Source organism: Tenrec ecaudatus, chromosome 4, assembly GCF_050624435.1.
Source record: "Tenrec ecaudatus isolate mTenEca1 chromosome 4, mTenEca1.hap1, whole genome shotgun sequence".
Lineage (NCBI taxonomy): Eukaryota > Metazoa > Chordata > Mammalia > Afrosoricida > Tenrecidae > Tenrec > Tenrec ecaudatus.
In genome coordinates this window covers 6,090,373-6,110,495 of record NC_134533.1, presented here as the reverse complement: position 1 = coordinate 6,110,495, position 20,123 = coordinate 6,090,373, and the positions used below count along the sequence as shown (strand labels likewise).

General features: G+C 59.6%; 3 protein-coding genes across 4 annotated transcripts; 1 reads left to right on the top strand and 2 right to left on the bottom strand.

Annotated features, from left to right (window-relative positions):
- The first annotated feature begins 3,508 nt into the window (after positions 1–3,508).
- RPS6KB2 (ribosomal protein S6 kinase B2) lies at positions 3,509–8,443 on the top strand. 2 transcript variants are annotated; one of them, XM_075545283.1, is made up of 15 exons: positions 3,509–3,668; positions 3,955–3,995; positions 4,088–4,208; positions 4,416–4,484; positions 4,979–5,126; positions 6,020–6,077; positions 6,177–6,277; positions 6,374–6,464; positions 6,551–6,641; positions 6,774–6,881; positions 7,238–7,300; positions 7,407–7,484; positions 7,565–7,672; positions 7,756–7,868; positions 8,030–8,443. In XM_075545283.1, exons 1-15 carry the CDS (start codon positions 3,591–3,593, stop codon positions 8,217–8,219), a joined length of 1,458 nt encoding a protein of 485 aa, XP_075401398.1. In that variant the 5' UTR covers positions 3,509–3,590; the 3' UTR covers positions 8,220–8,443. The 2 variants fall into 2 exon arrangements, with proteins under 2 accessions (XP_075401398.1, XP_075401397.1); XM_075545282.1 differs by lacking the exon at positions 3,955–3,995.
- Positions 8,444–8,518: 75 nt separating this feature from the next.
- On the bottom strand, positions 8,519–9,593 carry PTPRCAP (protein tyrosine phosphatase receptor type C associated protein). Its single transcript, XM_075547530.1, has 2 exons — positions 9,586–9,593; positions 8,519–9,373 (listed from the first exon to the last, which is right to left on the bottom strand). Exons 1-2 carry the CDS (start codon positions 9,591–9,593, stop codon positions 8,695–8,697), a joined length of 687 nt encoding a protein of 228 aa, XP_075403645.1. The 3' UTR covers positions 8,519–8,694.
- Positions 9,594–10,713: 1,120 nt separating this feature from the next.
- Positions 10,714–15,199, bottom strand: CORO1B (coronin 1B). The gene is made up of 11 exons (XM_075545284.1): positions 15,107–15,199; positions 14,369–14,571; positions 13,936–14,058; positions 13,734–13,863; positions 13,437–13,618; positions 13,233–13,352; positions 12,883–12,987; positions 12,636–12,781; positions 12,165–12,222; positions 11,231–11,485; positions 10,714–11,117 (listed from the first exon to the last, which is right to left on the bottom strand). The coding sequence occupies exons 2-11, from the start codon at positions 14,567–14,569 to the stop codon at positions 10,992–10,994; spliced, it is 1,446 nt and encodes a 481-aa protein (XP_075401399.1). The 5' UTR covers positions 14,570–14,571; positions 15,107–15,199; the 3' UTR covers positions 10,714–10,991.
- Between the last annotated feature and the right edge of the window lie 4,924 nt (positions 15,200–20,123).

Below are 20,123 nucleotides of genomic sequence, written 5' to 3'. Positions count from 1 at the left end.
CTAGGCCTGCTCCCTTCGTTCATATGTCACCCCGAGACACACAAACACCCGTCCTGTGCACCATCCCCATCAAGCCGCTGGCATGTCTCACTAACATGGAGAATTCATCGCCAACCGTAGTGTGCACCCCAGATGCAGTCACACCTGTCAATGCCCGTCTCCAGGCAGCACAGACGCTGTGAACAGCCCCCATGGACATTCCACACCACCCTTACCCCGCCCCCCCAATAAAGGCTGATGGATTAGTGGCGTGTCAAAAGTCATCTGGGGCAGGTGACAATGCCTCCAGGTTCAGTGAAAGACTAGGGGTGCTTGTGGCATAGGGAACCACGGGCACACCACAGCGCCAACCAGGTCTCTGGCCACCCTACAGCTGCACCAGAAACGCCCTGTGGGCCACACGAGCCCAGATAACTCTGAGAGCCTGGGGACGCCTGACACCATCTGATTATTCTCGGGCCTCTCCCATCCCCTCCGAATGCCTCCAACCCCGAGAACTCCTGCCCAGCGTTCTGGCCCCAATTCACCCCCAGGGAGCTCATGCAGCCAAGAATCCAGGCCACAGGTGAGGGTAGTGTGTTCACTCGTTCCCACGTGCAACGAAGTTTGACTAAGTTGCTATTTACGTTACGTCTCGCAAGAAGTTCAGCCAGAATGCTCCTTGGAAGTGAGGATTTTGTCTCACGTAGCTGTAACATGTTATCGGGGGACCCAAAGAGGGGCGTCAGGCTTGATAAAGAGGAAAATCCTCAACAAAGTAGACAGGCACAGGGGCTGCAACAACAGGCTCAAACAGCGACTGTGGGGATGGGGTGGGGCCTGGGCAGTGTCTGTTTGTTCTGTTGTGCAGTCTCAGTGAGTCAGAACTGGTCTGATAAGATGGTGTACCGAGGAGCGATGGTTAAGTATTCATCTGTGAACTCAAAAGGGTGGAGAACCCACCAGCTATTCTGAGAGGGCAGTCAGCGTCCGGGAAGATTCACAGCCTTGGAAACCCTAAGGGGCAGTCTATTCTGTTGTATCGGGTCAGCATGCATTAGAAGCAAGCCAGTGGTTAGGGGTTGAGCTACGATCCACAAGGTCAGAAGTTCAAAATGACCGGCCACTCCATGGGAGAAAGACAGGGCTTTCTACTCCTATAAAGAGTTACAGTCTCAGACACTCACAGGAGCAGCTCTATCCTGTCCTATCAAGTCACTGTGAGTCAGCCTCGACTCAATGGCGTGAAATGAGATGGATGGAAACGCCTGGTGTTTATCATCTCAGGTTAATAGGCAGGGCCAGTATTTGATGGTTTGGATCTACCCAGTGGAGTCACAGAAAACCTGATAATCTGCTTCCAACGATGACTCACTCTTGTGGAGTTGATGGGCCTCATGCTGTTGTCAGGTGCCACCATTGGGTTCGGACTCAGTCACCCCTGTACAACAAAAGGAAACACTGACTAGTCTTTCTCTATTTGTGGGGGAAGCCAGCCCCTCACAACTAATCACAGGTTCAGTAGGCGCAATTGTACGGTTAAGATACATACAGATTATAGTAAAGTCATAGAGAAATAGGAGAGATGGGAGAGAGAATAACATGAAGAAGTCAGACACATTTCATGGTAGCATGCTCACCTCAACTCCTCTTGGTGGCACACGTGGAGGTGGGGGACGAGCGGGCAGGAGAGAGCTCTCATGAGGTTTTATTTCTAACCAAAGCTTATATATCTTTGGGGGCATGCAAGCCCTCTGACTACAGATAACAATGTACGTCATGAGAAGGGGCTGTCACACAGGCAATACAAGCAATAGGAGGGGGATGACCTAGGAGTGTAACCGCAATAGTAAAGAGAGGGAATAGGGGTACATATGAGGCAAGATAGGTGGACCCTAGACTCAATATAGTAACCTAACCTTAGTCATCCTTGAGTGGTCCTGGGCTTGCCTTCGGGCTCTCCTTCAAGGGAGCAATGTCAGAAGGGAGTGGCCTGACTTAGGGTGAGTCAGACTATACAACTTGGTTGCTCTAGATAAGCCATAAGGAGGCTGATCTACTTTCATTGACCTCCTAATGTACAGCAGGTCTTGGGTTTGGCATATATTTGGGGGAGACAACTTGGGAGAAATCTTTCTGTACCCCACATCAATTCTCCCAACCATTGCTATTGTGGGCTGCTATTTTGCAACCACGGGGTCAATTCATCTTGAAGGTCTCCCTCTTTTCACCAACCCTTTTGATAAAACGTTCAAAGTCCACTAAGCACAGTCTCATCATCTTCATTCCTAAGGAGCCTTCTGGTTTGCCTCTTTTTGAAGACAGATTCATTTGTGTATTCAATATTCTTCACCGACATCATCACCCCAAGGCATGGATTCGTCTACAGTCTTGCTTATTCATTGCCCAGCATAAGCCTGCGTCCGAGGCCGTTGGGAATATTTTGGCTCCGATCAGGCGCACCATTGTCCTCAAGGTGAGCTCTTTGCTCCCTTGCACCTGAAAGAGGTCACGTGACAGCAGATTCAGGTTTGCCCGATGCACTGTATTGCTTGCTTTCTTTCTTTCTAAAATAAATCATTTTACTGGGGGCTCCTACAGCTCTTATCACAATCCATACACATTGATTTCTTGATTGCGGCCTCCAGGGGTCTTGATCACAGATTCGAGTAAAGTGAAAACCTTTTGCTTTGCTCTTTGCCCATGTGTCAAGGTGTTGTTTAAGGACTTTTGTTTTCTTTGCACCTAAGCGGAATGTATTCTGAAGGTGTGATCTTTGATCTCTATCAGTAAGGGCTTCAGTGGGACAAAGTAGAATGACTTCATCGTTCCTAATGCTGTAAATGTTGACATACTTCAATGGCCACGCCTTCCCCACCCCTCGCCCCACGCTTAACCCACCGCACCACCATGGCGGAGAAGCCCAAGGTTTACGAGTGCAACAAGAAGACAAACTGCAGCGCAAGCCCTGGTTTATCTGGGGGGGGGGGCGGGGGGGAATCCAGTGAGACCCGAGCCCCCTTTGGACACGAAGGAACTTGGCAAGCGAGCCTGGGAGGGAGCAGGACACGGAGCAGTTATCTGGTAAGGTTCTCACTGCAGAGTTCGCATGGTAGTTAGGGAGCCGCCACCTTTTCAGGGGCGAATAAGTAGGAAAGGGGACGTGACCCCGCTTTTCTCACCACCCAGCCAGGCTGGCCACACATAGGCTCGACCAGGGCTGGGGGCCAGTCGGCAATCTCCCGCCCGCAAGTTTGCATTTCCGCCCGAGCCTCATCCAGACGCGATTTCTCTTCACAGCCAAGAGTGCTGTGAAGTGCCCCAGTGTGGCGGGGACCCGCGGGGAGCGGGGCCGAAAGGCATCTCCTACCCACACTGGAGACTGGCCTCCGCGGAGCTCCGGAACTACAACTCCCGAAAGACACTGCGAAGAACGCCGTCTCTTCTCCCCGCCCGGTTGGGCAGCCTGTGCGTGGGCGGGGACGCTTTGCGTGCGTCATCCGTGTGCGCGACGGCCGCCGCCGCAGGATGATGACGTACGCAGACTCCCAGCCTGTCAGTCAGAGGGCCGCCAGGTACGGCCCCAGGGGGCCCGCGGGGCCGGTCCCGCCATGGCAGCCGTGTTCGACCTGGACCTGGAGACCGAGGAGGGCAGCGAGGGCGAGGGTGAGCCAGAGCTCGGCCCCGCGGTGAGTTCCCTGCCGGGCGCGGCCCGATTCCACCCGCAGCCGGGGCCCTGGCGCCCCGCCCCCGGAGTGGGCTCATCCCCGCAGACCCGAGTTCTCAGCCCGGCCCCCAGTCCCACCCCGCCCTCACCTCTCCCCGACCCTGTCCCCCGATTCTCCCTCTCCTGCCCCCAGCCCTGCCGTCTCCCCTGCCCGACCTCCGTGTGCCTCCCGGGCCAAGCAGTTGAGCTGGGGGCGGGCAGCGGCTTCCTGGCACTTCCCTTGGCGCTCACCCCTCGGTTTCTCACAGGACGTGTGTCCCCTTGCCGAGTTGAGGTCGGCTGGCCTGGAGTGAGTGAGGGTCGCGCTGGGGGAGGGAGGTGGAGTGGAGAAGGGACCCCGCCGTCCTGGATCCCTGCCTCCATCCACGTCTGTATCCACAGGCCTGTGGGGCACTATGAGGAGATGGAGCTGACGGAGACCAGCGTCAACCCGGGCCCCGAGCGCATCGGGCCCCATTGCTTTGAGCTGCTGCGTGTCCTGGGCAAGGGTGGCTATGGCAAGGTATCCCCCTGTCCATCCCCCGCCCCTACCTCCCCGCACTCAGCGAAGCGTTCTTGGCAATCAGCAGAGCCACGGGTGGAATCGCGAGATAGAAAGGATGGAGGGAAGGACCATCCTCTCAGAACCTGGAAATCTCTCCTACCCCACCCTGGAACTTCAGGGTGGGGCTTCTAGAGGGAAGTTAATCCGGTCTCCCTTGCCCCACAGGTGTTCCAGGTGCGAAAGGTGCAAGGCAGCAACACGGGCAAAATATATGCCATGAAAGTCCTGAGGAAGGTGAGTCATTCGTTCGGCCAATGTAGCTTATTTCGGCCTGTCTCTCCCATCGCCTGGTGCCCGCTGGCAGGAGAGCAGTGCATAAGTGGATTTGGTCCCTGATGGGGGGCCCCCAATGTGTGGCCCTTGGCTGGCTTGCTGTCCACGGTGCCGTAGTTCTCAGTGGGGAGCAATGTTATACACCAGAGGCCATTGGCAATGCCTGCAGACAGTTCTGATCATCCCCTGCTGAGAGATGTTACTTCCAGTGGAGACTAGAGATGCTGCTAACTGTCCTTCAGTCAGTGGCCGGGCCAGCCCCCACAGCACAGAGTGATCTGGTCCCTGCTGTCAGCAGGGCTGAGATAGAGGATAAACCCCATCGGAAAAGGAAGATGCTCATAGCTGCTGAAATGTGAGAAAATCAGAGAGTGCTGAAATGACTGCCCCCCCCACATCCACTCACCTTTTCTTTTTTTTTTTCCACTCACCTTTTCTGACCTGTCCTTTCACAGGCCAAAATCGTGCGCAACGCCAAGGACACAGCGCACACTCGGGCAGAGCGAAACATTCTGGAGTCTGTGAAGCACCCCTTCATTGTGGAACTGGCCTATGCCTTCCAGACGGGCGGCAAGCTCTACCTCATCCTTGAGTGCCTCAGTGGTAGGAGTGGGGGCCACTAAGCCCAACCGGGGTGGGGGGTCAGGCAGGAAGTAGATACTCACGGAGGGGAGACCTGGGGGGTCTCTGAGAGGGTGAGGGTGTGGGTAGAGTGGATCCCTAGCTATATCCATCCATTTCCATTCACTCAGCAAACATCTGTCCAGTGTTTATCGTGTTCCTCCCCTGTTGGGGACGTGGCCGACTTCAGGGAGTGGGGGCTTGCTCTATCTGTTACTCCTGTACCCTCACTTTCCATTCTCCTTTTCCTCTGGTCCTGCTTTGGGCCAGGGCCCAACCCAGGGGGCTCCTTCTTGGCAGTGCCCTCCCTCCTCCGAAGGAGGCCTGGAATCTGCAGTGGTTTTTCATCTGGGCTCCAGGCCTGCAGCTCGCCCCATGCTGTGTCCCCTCCCCCCAGCTGGTTCTTACTGCTGCACCTCTCTGCTCAGACAGAGCAGGCTCCCCATCACTCTCACCTGTCTCAGACTCCTGTGAGGCCCACCTCCTGCCACCTCAGCACCCTTTCCGAGCCCAGAATACTCTGCTCCCTGGCGTTGGGATGAAGCTGGTTATCCCCTGGCCCCCCGCCCCCCCCAGTCTGCCAGTGCTGTTTGGGATGAAGCTCTTGGCCTGGGCATGCCTTTTTCCTCTCTGCCCGAGTGTCCTGAGGGCAGTGGCCGGGTCTCTTCATCTCTGTGTCACCGGGTTCACCCAGCACACAGGGCTGGGCACAGAGCAGGCATTGGTAGATGCTTGCTGAATTGAACTGAACCCCCATGGCCACCCTGTGAGACAGGAAGGACAGGACTTCTGGGCCACCCCCACCAAAGAAGCCAGACTCAGAGAGAAAAGGGTCCTGCTCCTGGCCCAGAGCCCCTGGTGTGTTTGTGTGGCAGGCGGTGAGCTCTTCACCCATCTGGAGCGAGAGGGCATCTTCCTGGAGGACACGGCCTGGTAGGTGTGCTGCTGCCTGCTTCCCACCTTCTGCTCCCGGGGCTCTGGGGTTCCCAGGGCCCGCCCTTGCCCTGGCCTTCACTTACTCTCCCCTCCCAGCTTCTACCTGGCTGAGATCACGCTGGCCCTTGGCCACCTGCACTCACAGGGCATCATCTACCGGGACCTCAAGCCTGAGAACATCATGCTCAACAACCAGGGTGAGGCAGGCGGGCACACCCTGCAGCTGCTCAGGGCCCAGGAGCTGGCTGGGTGGGGGAGCCCCAGGGGCCTGACCCCTTCCCAAATCTTCTCAGGACACATCAAGCTGACTGACTTCGGGCTCTGCAAGGAGTCAATTCACGAGGATGCCATCACCCACACCTTCTGTGGCACCATCGAGTACATGTAAGGGCAGCTGGCTGGGGCCTGGGCCAGAGTGGGCGGGGCAAGCCACAGGGGCCTGGCCTGACCACGCCTTCCACCCGGCCCAGGGCCCCCGAGATTCTGGTGCGCAGTGGCCACAACCGGGCTGTGGACTGGTGGAGCCTGGGGGCTCTGATGTACGACATGCTCACTGGATCGGCAAGTCCAGCCCCACTGCCGGGTGGGGTGTGGGGTGGGGTGGAGATGGCGTGGGCACGGGGCTGGGGGCAGGGACAGTGGCAGGGCCTGGCCGGTGGCCCACAAGGCTGCTCTGCCCACCGTCTTCTGCAGCCGCCTTTCACCGCGGAGAACCGCAAGAAGACCATGGACAAGATCATCAAGGGCAAGCTGGTGCTGCCCGCCTACCTTACCCCTGATGCCCGGGACCTCGTCAAAAAGGTGGGCTGCCTTCTGCCCCTCCCGGCTGTGCCCAGTCCCTGCCTTCTGGGTGGGGGAAGCACCAGGAGGGAGGGCCTGTCAGTCCTGGACAGCAGAACATTCTCAGGAGCTCTCTTCTTGAGAAGTTCCCTAAAAGGCCACTGGGCGATGGGAGTGGCAGGTTGCCCTATTAGGTGCCCCACCTGGGTGTGGAGCTGAACTGCCAGCAGCGCTCTGCATGGTGCAAAGGCTTCTTCAAGACACCAGACCTTGGCAGTGCCTGGGCATCTCCCTGTCCTGCCCCTGCCAGACCTGGGATGGAAGGGCAGGGTACCACACTGCCTGGCCTCCGCCTACCCAACTGCCCTTGTCCCCAGTTTCTGAAGCGGAATCCCAGCCAACGGATCGGGGGTGGCCCAGGGGACTCAGCTGATGTGCAGGTGGGCCAGGGACCACCACATGAGGGGGCAAGGGGCGGGGCCCAGGGCAGCTGGTGGAGGGCGGGGCCTGACCTGGGGGGGCGTGTCTGGGATGCTCCATCCACAGAGACACCCTTTCTTCCGGCACATCAGCTGGGATGAGCTCCTGGCCCGGCGTGTGGACCCACCCTTCAGGCCCTGCCTGGTGAGTGGGTGGCCAGGGGTGGGGGTGGGCTGAGGACCCGTCCCAGACGCCCTGACCCCACCCCCATGGTTGGCCCACAGCAGTCGGAGGAGGATGTGAGCCAATTTGATAGCCGTTTCACACGGCAGACGCCAGTGGACAGCCCTGAAGACTCGGCGCTCAGCGAGAGCGCTAACCAGGCCTTCTTGGTGAGTCGGGAGCTAGGCTGGTGGGGCGGCGGGGCAGGGCTTGAGGCTGACTCGAACACTGAGCTGCCCCTCCCTCCGCACAGGGCTTCACGTATGTAGCACCTTCCGTCCTGGACAGCACCAAAGAGGCCTTCTCCTTCCAGCCCAAGCTGCGCTCCCCGAGGCGCCTCAACAGCAGTCCCCGGACCCCTATCAGGTACCATCGTAGACGGGTGAGCCCTGGGCATGGAGACCAGGCCCCAGGAATCTACCAGCTACTGCCTGTAGAGGGCTGTGTCCTGGGTGGGGATGCCAGCCAGGGGGGTGGGCCCTGGCTGGGCCCCTGAGCCCCTTGACTTTGCCTGGGTTCCTCCACAGCCCCCTGAAGTTCTCCCCCTTTGAGGGGTTCCGGCCCAGCACCGGCCCACCGGAGCCAGGGGAGCCGCCTCTTCCGCCCCTCTTGCCCCCGCCCCCATTGCCACTCCCATCAAGCACAGCCCCACTCCCCATCCGGCCACCCTCAGGGGCCAAGAAGTCCAAGAAGGGCCGGGGGCGCCCTGGACACTAGGATGTTGGAAAGGCAGCCCCTCCCTGCAGACTCTGATGCCCATAGGACCCTGGGCCCATGGGGACACTTGGGGCATGTGGAGGAGGGGAGTGGGTAGTGAATGTGTGTGTCTTTGCCCCGTGGCTTTGGCCCATGAATCATGATGTGAAGGGCCACAACTGCAGGGGGTCTCTGGACCCTCAGGGCAAGCCGTAAACCCCACAATTAAAGTACAAGTCAAGGCACCCGCTGGCTCTTCTCTGGGCGGCAGCCCCTGCCTCGAGGGAGGGGTGGCTACACACACAGCCCTTTGGGAGACGAGCTTTTATTTCAGATGCTGCCCTCGTCCCTGCGGTGGGGAAGCTGGTAGGGTGGGAGGTGGGGTGGGAAGGTGCAGTCCTTGTGGGGGTGCAGGGAGCAAATGCCCAGGACCAGTGACGGCAGCTTCGGAAGGGGATGTACACTAGTAGGGGTGTGGCAGGGCTGAGGCTGGTCCCTAGAGCAACGTGGTGATGGGGCCCTGGCCCGAGGCTTCCCCTGTGCGGTCGTCCCATGCCGCACTGCCGCCAAAGGCATGCAAGTCGCTGAGCAACGCCTGGGCACTGCCCCCTGAGCCCGCTGGCCCCTGGGGACTGAGGCCCAGGTCCCCCTCGCTGCTGTTGTCGTCACCAGGGGCGGCCTTGGTCTGCTCTGGGGTCTGTCCGGGGCCGGACCCTTCTGCACACAGCTGCTGTTCTGCCTCGATTTCCACTTCCCCTCCGGTGCCGCCCAAGGCAGACTCATCCTCCGAGTCTCTCTCGTCCTCCTCCTGCTCCTCGGGGTCAGCGTCCAGCGATCCTGGCTCAGTCCGGGACCGAAGCCAACGGCCTGGGGGGCTGGCCCACAGCAGGCGGCGCGTGCGGCCCCACAGAGCCGCCGGGTGGTAGTAGCCCCCTGAGTCGCGGCTGAGGCGGCGCCAGGCCAGAGCCAGGCCAGTCACCAGCAGCAGCAGCAACAGCAGTAGCAGGACGACGGTGACAGACCTGGAGCCCACGCCGTCCTCCCGGCTGCCACCTGAGCCCAGGGCCCCTGGCAGGGCCAGCAGGGTCCCGAGCCCCAGGGCACAGGGCAGAGCCTGCAGAGACAGGGGGAGGGCTGTCACTTGGGGTGGGTACCAGACCTCATTCCACTCTTCTCTGAAAGGACAAAGCGTCTCTTCTCCTAACCCAACCTACTCCTGCCCGCACCTGTCCCCCACCCCCAGCACCACATGACCTGCCCTTGTCAACAAAGCCTTGCCCCCCTTCATCTGGCCTTGTCCCTGGCTATCACTGCAGCCTACTCCCTGGCCCTTAAGCCCCATTACCTGCTCTGTCTCTCTGCGGCCCTCCCGACCACCTCACCCTACTCAATCATGGCTAGTTGTCTTGCTGCCCCCTGCCCCCATGCAGGAAGGTGGGATCTGGGGTCCCACACCTGGCACCCAGCAAGTGTTCAGGAAATCCTGCTGCCTGGCAGCCACCAGAGGAGAAGAACCCCTGAGGCCAGTGTCAGGTAGCCTCTTCCTGAACTCTTGGATGGAGGGACCCCTGCAACCTGCCCCTGGCCATGTCCCAGGGCTGGGGGTTCCCCAAGCTCCTCCTTCCCACCCAGCCTCGGGGCCGCCCCAGCTGCAGTGTTTCCGTTCAGCTGCCTGTCCCCCGGGGCCTAGGCGCACAGAACTGGGGGCTGGCGGCGGACGCAGCTGCCAGAGGAAGCGTGCGGTTGGAACAAGGCAGGTGGGGGGTGAGGGGTGCTGAGTGCAAACCTCCCGACCTTTAGGCCCTGCCTGCCCTTAATCCAGTGGTTCAAGCTGGAACTGTCCCCAAGTCCCAGCTCCCAAGGACAGGGTAAGAAGGTCCCTCTGATCTGAAAGTCCAGGGGGCCTTAGCCTCACCGGACAAGTATGGGAAAGGGGTAGAGGGGGAGGGGAGGGCCTGCCTGCCTTGTGTCCCAGCTCTCTGTTCCTGGGTCTCTTCCTACTTCGGCCTGGGTGGGGGGGAGGGGGTCTGTCCTTGGCTCCTGGGGTCTGATCCTGACCTTTTGCCACCAAGCCCCAAGACCGGCCAACCCCGGCACCCCACCCAGCTCACCATGGGTCAGTTGGCTTGTCTCCTGGTACCACCTCCAGCCCCAGTGGAGTTGAGCAAAAAAGTGAGCGCGCTGTGCACGCTCAAGTGGCTGAGCGGGGGTGCCCTGACACTTCCGCTTCCTGCCCCTAACACTCCACCCCTCCCTCCCGGCCACAGGACTCTGGTGCCCCCCGCCCCCCACCTCAGGCCTCTAAGCCCTATCCAAGTCGAGTCCACCCACCTCCAAGGTCACTCACAGGATAAGCCTGGGACCACAGGATCTGTAGTCAGGCCTCCAGAGGGAGGAACTGGGCACTCAGCCCAGAGCAGGCCCTCTGCCTCTGTTTCCCTGCCTGGTGGGGCTCTGGAATTCGACGGCTTTGGGGACTGTGCCCCCCACCCCCCAGCAGAAGGTCACACCTGGCTTTTAGAAAGAGCATTTTATTTGGAATGAAAATAAAGAGCGAGGCCCCGTACTCGGGGACAAGGCAGTGGTCCCGTGGAGTCCAATCGAGCGTGCCTGGGGCAGAAACCCCCAGTGACGGTGAGCGCAGGGGCTGCAGCTGGCCCTCAGGATGGGCCAGGCCGCCCTGAAGTAGCCCCAGAGGTGCTGGCAGCCAGGGGGCCCCCCCATGTGACCTGCCAGCAGAAGCCTAGTGAAGGAATGGCGCAGGAGGCGGGGTGGTGACCCTGGGGTGGGGTTCTAGGCGTCCCCATTCTCCAGGCGGCCGAGCTGTTCCTCCAGCCGGCTGATTCGCTCGTTCTGCTCCTTGACCAGTGTCCGCAGAGTCCGGAGCTCCTGCACCACCTCTTCTAGCTTCCTGGCTTCCTGAGGGGAGGGGTGGGTACCGCACACAGCTAGGTGAGAAGCCAGCTCTTCACGAGCCTGCCACTAGGCAGTGCCTGGGACCCAGACAACCCACCTAGCACCCAGGCACGTACCCCTGCTCCGGCCAGGCTGCCGCTGGTAGTGGTCAGGGCGGGGGTGGCCGCAGGAGTGGGAGTGGCGGAGGGCCGGCTGTCTGACAGCACATTCCGCCGGCTGACCTTCAGGTCCCGCTGCTTGCTGGGCACGTAGGCCTCCCGCAGGGAGATGAGGATGGGGTTGGCATCTCGGCCGCTCACCCACTCCTCTGCTTCCAGGGCCGCCTCCGGCCCCGCTGTGTCAGGGTACAGGTCATCCTGGAAAAGGTCCGACTGGACCCGGGGGTGGGGGTAGGGGTGGGGTAGAGGAGCAGATCATCACACTCACCACACCCATCACTGTCACCATGGGCCTTGAAGGGCCCCACTCCTATCAATCCCCCACCCCCCAAACCCTGATGTATCCTGAGCCCGTCTTGGTTATGACTGGCAAGGGAACCTCAGTCATTATGCCTCCCCACTCCAGAGGGTCTGCAAGGTCAGAGGGCAGCACCTGGCCCAGCCTTGTGCCCTTTCATTAGGACATTGGTGGCCACCACCTCAGGTCTGCACCCTTCCCTACCTCCTCCGATGGCTGGCCCTGGGAGGCCTCGCTAAGCTCAAATTGCCTTCCTTCCCCCTTTGGATGGGGCCAGCCCCTGTGGGCTGTAAGCCAGCTCCAAGGTTTGTGGGAGCCACGTGCATGCCCCCATGAATCCAGGAGAGGGTGTGGGGTATGTTGACTGACTGGTATCCTCATTTAACCCCAGGGGCAAGATTTGAGGAAGCAGGCCCAGGTCCCACGGTCAGCTGCCCTTTGTGGGACTCTGGCAGCTTGCAGCCAGCCCCTCCCTCCATTCCCACGCCTGCTGGCTGGCCCCGCCCCCTCCAGGAAGCCCATCCTGACTACCACAGCTTGCCAGGCCCCGCCCCCCGTGGAGCCATCTGCTGGCCGAGAGCTGGGTGGCCTCACCTTTCTTGGCACAGTCATGACAATGGGCTCACACTTGCGCTCATGCAGCTTATAGAACCTGGGGAAGGGAGGGGTCCAGGGATGCCCGGTCAGCAATCCTGGCTCCTTTCATCCACCACCCCATTGACTGATCCCAGACCTCTGGGCAGTTCTTAGAAAACCCAGCACCTGCTTCCTATTGCAGGCAACTCCTATGAATTCTCTGCCATGGGGTCAATGCCAACTAATAGCAGCCCTGTAGGGCAGGGTGGAACCACGCCTGTGGATTTCCAAGACTAACACTTTACAGGAGTAGAAAGCCCCATCTTTCTCCCTCACGGCAGCTGGTGGTTTCAAACTGCTGACCTTGCAGTTAACAGCCCCCCAAAATAAACATTATGCCACCAGGGCTCCTAGCTGCCTCCCCCAAACTGGACCCCCTGAAGGTACCCCCAGACCAGCCGCCTCCTGGCCAGTCAGCACCCCTCTTACCGGGCAATCTCACACTTGCTGACCTCCAAGCCCCTCTTGGGCATGCTGCCCATGCCCCTCTGTGGCTCTTTGCTGGTGAAGGTGTTCAGGAAGTGGATGTAGGGGGCCTCGTTGGTGATCTCAAAGTAGCGGATGCTGGAGTCACCCTGGAGGGGCACGGGGGCGGGGTGGGGTGGAGGGCAGGTTGGACATCAACACAGAGGCAGCCCCTCCTCCCCGGCCCTGGCCCTGCTCCAGCTCGGCCGACCTTGCCACAGACATAGACCACGCTGGTATCTGGGTCGTAGAAGGGCAGCAGGGTCCCGTTGCTGGAATCTAGCTCTTGCAGAGCCATGGGCTCCTCCAGGTTGTCCTGGCATGGAAAAAGAAAGGGCAGTCAGTCTCTGGCCCTTCCAGCTCTGTCCACACCAGGGCCAGCTCTCCTATTCTGCTCCAGAGCAGACTAACTACTCTGCAGGCCTCACTGGCCACAGTACAAAGCACCAGGCTGTGAGACACCGCACATCAGGGGAGCAACTTGGAAGGCTTCCCAGAGGAGGAAGCAAAGGAACCATGTGGGCAAAGACGGGGGTAGATGGGGAGGCGGGGAGCACTCACAGGGTCCCAGAGTGCCAGCTGCCGCTCGCTCATGCGGCTGAATCCTGTGGTGAGCACCTTGCCATCGGCTAGGAAGACAGCCCGCATGGGCCTGGCGCCCTCGTGGGCCTTCTCCCGCTCCTGCAGGGAATGGGTGTCAGTGCAGCGGGGGCCTGGGCCTGGCCGCAGCCTTCCCCATCCCCCGGGGGGGGGAGCTGCACGTACCGCCACCAGGGTGCCCCTGCGGGGGTCGATGATGCGTACGCTCTTGTCCTTGCAGGCGGAGCAGAAGAGGCTACCGTTGTGGTTCCAGCACACGTTGTAGATGAGGTCAGGGTGCTGCGTGTCTAGGCGGTACAGCTCCTCAGCCGTGCCCACATTCCAGATAAGCACCATGTTGTCGCAGCCTGGTGGGCAGGCCGTGGGGGCTCATTAGCCAGGCCCACCCTCGGAGGATGGATACCACCCCTGGGGCCTCGGCGGTTCCCAGCTGTGTCCGGGCATGAGGGTGCGAGGGCTGACCTGCGCTGAGCAGCACGTTGCGGGCCGTCGGATGCCAGGTGACGATGCCCACTCGCTTGGTGTGTCCCTCCAGCACCACCACGGGCTCGGTCAATGGGGAGGTCAGTCCGCTTTCTGGGATTTGCCAGACCTGGGGAGGGTGTACTGTTGAGCCTCTGCCCCTGCCACCCCACCAGCCCACATCCCCAGGCCTGTACCTCACCATCACAGTGCAGTCCTCGGAGCCGCTGGCGATGACCTCATCATTGTGGGGACACCAGTCAATGTCCAGGACGGGGCCTGTATGCCCACACACCGTTGGGTAGGCCTTGTCAATGCGGCCCATCTGGGGGTTTGGGGAGGCAGTCAGCAGGGTCCCCCTAGGCCTTCCCCTGCTTTGTGGAGGGGGTGACCCGCTGGCCTGTCCCAGAGGTGACCATCTGGACTGTGATTGACTGCCCCACCTGCCTATTGCCTCGGGAGCAATAAAACACTCCTGAGTGTTTTATTCCCTGCAAGTTAAACCTCCTGCCCCATCAAGCTGATTATGGCGCCCTGCCTGGCCCGGAAGCAAGCGTGGGAACAAAGAAGGGGGCTGAGGTGTGCGCCAGGGTAGGTCGGGCAGGTGCATGCAACCCAGGCTTCCCCAGCCCCACCTTGCCCAGGGGGAGCACCAGGAAGGCGCCCCCGCCGCTGGCCTCCACAATCACTGCCAGGAACCTGGGGTTGACAGCGCAGAAGGTGCTGTCCCAGGTGACACGGGACACTCGAATGTCTTCGTAGCACTGGTCATTCTTCACCGGCTGGCCGAACACGTGCCGGAACTTGCTCTGCCGAACCACTTTGCGGAAGGACATGTCTGCAGGGTAGGGAGGGGTGGGTAGGCCAGGCCCGTGCTTCCCAGGGGCCCGCAGGCAAGCAGCGAGGCAGCAGCTGGAGGCCTGGGTTTCAGGGTCCCCAGTTACAGAATGGGGCCACCAGGGCGGGGGCGGGCACCTGAAGAAACCATTGACCAGGCCCTGTGCATTGGGGGCCCTGGAGGGCTTAATGACTCCCTGGTCCTGGGAGGCGCCCCAGTTAGGGCCAGGGTTTGGAAGGTGAGTGATGGGGGGAGGGAGGGAAGGCGGGAGAGAACAGGGCTGCTGGGGGGCCGAACTAGGCCCCCGTTTTGAGTCTGAAGGGCGGGGAGGCGGCGGGCTCCCCCGAACAGCGAGCGCAGCTCCGGGCGTCAGGGGACCCCGGCCCAGGAGGCGAGAGGCCGGGGGGGGGCGGGGAGGGGGCACGGAGGCTGGCACTGAGTGGGGCGCCCGCGCGAGGAGGGGTCCTGGGCCCCTTGCCCCCAGCCGGGGCCCCGCTCCCCGCCCACTCCCCCAGCCGGGCCCCTCCGCGCTCACCGGGGGCACCGGGGACTTGGGGCACCAGCCTCGGGCGGCTCCGGATCCCGGCCTCTGGGAAGCAGGAAGCGGGAATCAGGAAGTGACAGAGGAGCCGGGGGCGGGGGTGGGGGCCGGGGGAGGCGGGGGCGGGCTCGGGGGGCGGGGCCTGGTCACGCGCGGAGGGGCGGGGCGAGGTGGGGGAGGGGCGGGGCCCGGGCTTCCAGATCGGATGTGGAGAGAAGCCCCTGTGTAGACCACCCTCCCCCGCTCCCCCCCCCGTCCGGAGAGCGCGGCCCGGGCGGGGCCACAGAGGCGGGGTGCAGGTCGGGGCCCTCCCCAGTCTGCTCCCGAGGGCAGCGGTCCCTGCCTTCCTACCCCGTCCCCCGGCGCCCCTAGCCCACCCTCGGTCCTAAACACAGTCTGCAGGGACAGCTAGGCGTTCCGGGCCCCTTTTAAGTTGTGCGGGCTCGGCAGTGTTCCGGGAGTGAGTGGAAGCCCCCAGCCGCCCCCTTTTCCTGCTGGAACCTGCTCCCGACTTAGGGCCTTCTGAAGCCTTGCAGGCTGGCGTCTTGCTTCGGCTCCCCACCTGGGGCTTCTCGGGCCCGCCTTACGCCCTCCAGCCAATTTCTTGTGACTAGGAGGCTCTTAGACACCATCCTGGCCTAATCGGGAGGCTAGGGGCTGAGTTTAGGGAGCCCTAGGGCGCTCGTGGGGCCCTGGTTACACGTTGAGCTGTGACCCTCGCGGTTGGCAGTTCGAAACCACCAGCCGCTCTGACGGAAATCACTGGGCTTTGCACTGCAGTTACTGTCTTCTAAACTCACAAGGGCAGTTCTAGTCTGTCCTGTAGGGCTCTTAACCCCTGGCAGTGACTTAGGTTTGGGGCAGGAGCCCTGGTGGTGTAGTGGGTTACTCATGGGGCTGCTAACTGCAAGGTCAGCGGTTGGAACCCCCCAGCTGTTCCTGGGGAGAAAGAGGAGGTTTTCTACTCTTGAAAGAGCTACAGTCTCTGAACGTACGTGCAGTCCTACCCTACCAGTTCTACCCTACATGGCCGTCAGCAGGTCCCACAGAGGGTTCCTCTGCTGGCTGCTAACCACAGAGTCGGAAGTTCAAGGCCACTGGGAGGTGCCTTGGAAGAAACCCTGGCAATCAGCAATTGAAAATAGCAGGGCGCACACTTCTGTGGTCACCATGAGCTGGGGTTGGCTTGGTGACTGTTGACTTGGGGTGACAGTGGACTGGCAGTAGAAGAGTTCTCCCCTGACCTGCTGGAGACCTGAATTAGATTCCTGGCCAATGGATTTCATGCCTGTCGGGGAGAGGCTGGTGTATTGCCGTGATGCTGAGCAGTTTTTAGGAGAGTTTCCAAACTCAGGGAGACCAGGAGGAAAGGCCTGGCTGCCTACTTCTGAAAAGCAGCCAGTGCAAGCCCTGTGGCTCTCAATGGTCCGATCTGTGACTGGTCGTGGGCATGGCTGGACTGGGCTGGGCAGCATTGGGGCTCATGGGGCATGGGGCTCCAGTGAGTCCATCACAGCCATGAACAGTAGCCCTTGTATTCGCTTAAATTCTGAGCACCTGGTTTGCAGAAGGCTAGGGTTTCAGAGGGGTAAGGGGGGAACCCTCTATCCGTTTTGAGACTCCACACAGATCCTGCCTCCCCAGGGGTCTTTCTGACTGAGCCGTGTCCAAAGCTTTGCCTTCAGGTAGAGCGTTTGCCAGGGGAGGGACACCTTGGCCCTTAGGAACCCGCCTCAGTTTGCCAGTGATGGCAGTTAGGATCCTAGGGCCCATGGCCATGCGTCATGCACCAAACAAGGTGGTCGGGGGGCTCTGGACCCCCAAACTTTCCTGATTGGTGAGCGTGTACCCATCCCGGCCACGGTCCCTTTCCTGGTTCGGTGGTTCTAGGCACACCTGTGGCAGCCAGCCGTGGCTCGGTGACTTTTTCCTTTGCACTTTGTCCTTTTCAGTAGCTTCGAGACTGACTCCCTGGACCCCGTCATGACCATGCTAATGGTCTCCCACCCCTGGGTGATTTGTCAGGCTTGACAAATGGGTCTGTCTAAAGTACATATGGATTTGGAGCCCCCGTGGCCCCTAACACCGTTTCACCAGGTGGGGAAAGCTGCTCCTCTCTCTCTGGCACTGGGAACCCAGGGCATTAGGCCGACTGTGTCCCTCCTTCCTGAGGCGCCTGCCTGCCTGGGTGACCAAGGGCTGATGGGTAGATCCCCTTCCCAGAAACAGTGAGGACCTGGTCTGGGGCAGCACGAAGCTCCCACTGTGTCCACCAAGGCCAGAGCTCAACCCCCCATCTCATTCTCCCCAAACTCCATTGAGGAAGCAGGTTCAGGGAGAGGGGTGTTTGCCCCAGCCTGAATCCAGTTCCCATCTGTTTGGCTCCAAAGGCCTGGCTTTCCCCAATGCTCCATAAACCTGGGACAGAACGGGGTGGGTGGTCCTTCCAGCTGGGGACAAGAGTGTGGGTGGCTTGAAAGTGGGAACAGGGAACCCATCCTCCCCCTCTGGCCAGGAGGTTTGTGTGAAGCCCAACCACACAGTAGTTTCCTCCCTCTAAACTCTACCCTGGTTCCCCATTGCCTCACTTGAAATAAAATTCATGGCTCCCTTGCCCTGATCTGTCCATCCCTGCCCACCACTTTGACCGCCTATTGCTGCCCCTCCTTGCATGTGGCCCAATGACATGCACCGGCCAGTACCTGGAACTCACCAGCCCCATTCCCACTCGAGGGCTTTGGCAGATTCTATCCCCATCCATCTGGAAGCTCTTCCCTCTGATTCAAAGAGATTCCATCCCTCACCTCCTCCAGGTCCCTCTTCAAACGTCTACTCCTCCTTTGACCCGCTCTGAGCACCCTCTCAGCGGGTCACCTTGTAGACCGGAGACCTCCAAACTTACTTGGCTGGCTGCCCCCTTTGCAGGGGAAATAAGAAAAAATTACTCAGTGCTCTCATGGCAATGAAAAACGTTTGTAATATAGCCCACGATTCAGGATAAAGTGTAGGTATCTGCCTTGCAGCGTCCTCCCCCCTCCCCAGGGGCCAGTGTTCTCACTCTGGGAGACACCGATACAGCTCACATTCTGAGCAGTACGATACAGGATTCTTTGTGGGTGTGCCCTTTGCCTCCTTACCGTAGGGTGTCAGCAAATCAAGGGCAGGGGCTTTGCCTTGTCCCCCGCTCTGTCCCCAGCACCCCTAGAACAAGCCCCGGCTCAGTGCTCAGTGAACCCACGTTGGAAGAGCAAATGAATGACAGCACAGCCTTGAATGTCACAGAATGTCGTATTGAAATGTGTTCATCTTCACAATGCTGAGTCAGCACCTGGTCCTGATGAAGAGAGCCCGACTGCTCCCACTCGGGAGCAAGTTTCCCAGAAGGAAACAGGGACCCCATCCCTTGGGGTGTGTTGGGGGTGAAGTGTGGGGGATTGCGACCCTTCATACCCTTTGGCCTTGGGTGCGAATATTTCCAGGTCCATGGAGAACCCCTCTTCATCCTGCAACCCCCTGCTAGGCACCGTTTCCTCCAGCTGCCATTCTTGGGGTTCTCTTGCAGAGCAATAACCCATCAGGAATGTCATTCCTACAAGGAACCTGGGGGTGGGGGCGGAGGCTGGCCCAGTTCCCAAGAGGCAGGGTTTGGAATGGAGCACAGGTGGGGCAGCAGCTGATACTGAGGCTGTATTCCTTGATGGCCCTGCCATGGTGGAAAGGCTTTGGGATCCCTACTTGGGAGAAGGAAGCAGAATGTCCTAAGGGACAGAGTCCAGGCCTGGCCCTTGGGCTGTGTTCACGCCAGCAAAAGAGGAGGGGACATGGTAGAAAAACACCAGCCTGTGTGATCACAAGGTGCTCAAGGGGTCAGTTATCAGGCATCAAAGAACAAAAAAACCATATCATTGTGTGCTCACCTACATGATACGATCTCTGAAGACAAATGGGTGCATAAGCAAATGTGACGAAGAAAGCTGATGGTGCCCGGCTATCAAAAGAGATAGTGTCTGGGGTCTTAAAGGCTTGAAGGTAAACAAGCGGCCATCTAGCTCAGAAGCAACAAAGCCCACATGGAACAAGCACTCCAGCCTGTGTGATCATGAGGTGTTGACAGGATCAGGCATCATCAGAATAAAATATCTTACCATATTGAATGAGGGGGAGAGGGCGGAGTGGAGACTCAAAGCCCATTTATTGGCCACTGGAGATCCCCTTGCAGAAGGATCTCCAGGAGGAGAGGAGCCAGACAGGGTGCGATGTAGCAATGATGAAAAATACAACTTTCCTCTAGTTCCTAAATGCTTCCCCCCACCCCCTCCCCTGCTACTATCATGATCCGAATTCTACCTTGAAAGTCTGGCTAGACCAGAGGATGCACACTGGTACAGATAGGAACCAGAAACACAGGGAATCCAGGGCAGATGATCCCTTCAGGACCATTGGTGAGAGTGGTGTTACTGGGAGGGTAGAAGAAGCTTGGGTTGGAAAAGGGGGAACTGATTATAAGGATCTACATATAACCTCCTCTCTGGGGGACGGACAACAGAAAAGTGGGTGAAGGGAGATGTTGGACAGGGGGAACCGATTACAAGGATCTACATGTGACCTCCTCCCAGGGGGATGGGCAACAGAAAAGTGGGTGAAGAGATATGTCGGACAGGGCAAGATATGACAAAATAATAATTTATAAATTGTCAAGGGTTCATGAGGGAGGTGGGAGCTGGGAGGGAGGGGAAAATGAGGACCTGATGCCAGGGTCTTAAGTGGAGAGCAAATGTTTTGAGAATAATGAGGGTAACGAATGTACAAATATGCTTTACACAATTGATGTATGTATGGATTGTGATAAGAGTTGTATGAGCCCCTAATAAAACAATAATTTAAAAAATGAGGTGGGGGTGAGGTGGGGTGGGGGAGTCAAATGTGCCATGTGACTCAGCACTGGTCTCAGGCCTATGTGAGATCTGTGGGTCCCAATGATGGAACCAACTTGTTGGGGAACAATTACTGA

What these genes read in the sequence shown, in the direction of transcription:
- RPS6KB2 (XM_075545282.1), top strand. Translation starts at nt 3,511, where the DNA reads ATGACGTACGCAGACTCCCAGCCTGTCAGTCAGAGGGCCGCCAGGTAC. An exon ending in CCATGAAAGTCCTGAGGAAG is followed by an intron (nt 4,485 to 4,978) that starts GTGAGTCATTCG and finishes GTCCTTTCACAG; the next exon opens with GCCAAAATCGTGCGCAACGC. An exon ending in CATCCTTGAGTGCCTCAGTG is followed by an intron (nt 5,127 to 6,019) that starts GTAGGAGTGGGG and finishes TTTGTGTGGCAG; the next exon opens with GCGGTGAGCTCTTCACCCAT.
- CORO1B (XM_075545284.1), bottom strand. Translation starts at nt 14,569, where the DNA reads ATGTCCTTCCGCAAAGTGGTTCGGCAGAGCAAGTTCCGGCACGTGTTC. An exon ending in CCGAGGACTGCACTGTGATG is followed by an intron (nt 13,864 to 13,935) that starts GTGAGGTACAGG and finishes CACCCTCCCCAG; the next exon opens with GTCTGGCAAATCCCAGAAAG. An exon ending in TGGTCTATGTCTGTGGCAAG is followed by an intron (nt 12,782 to 12,882) that starts GTCGGCCGAGCT and finishes GTGCCCCTCCAG; the next exon opens with GGTGACTCCAGCATCCGCTA.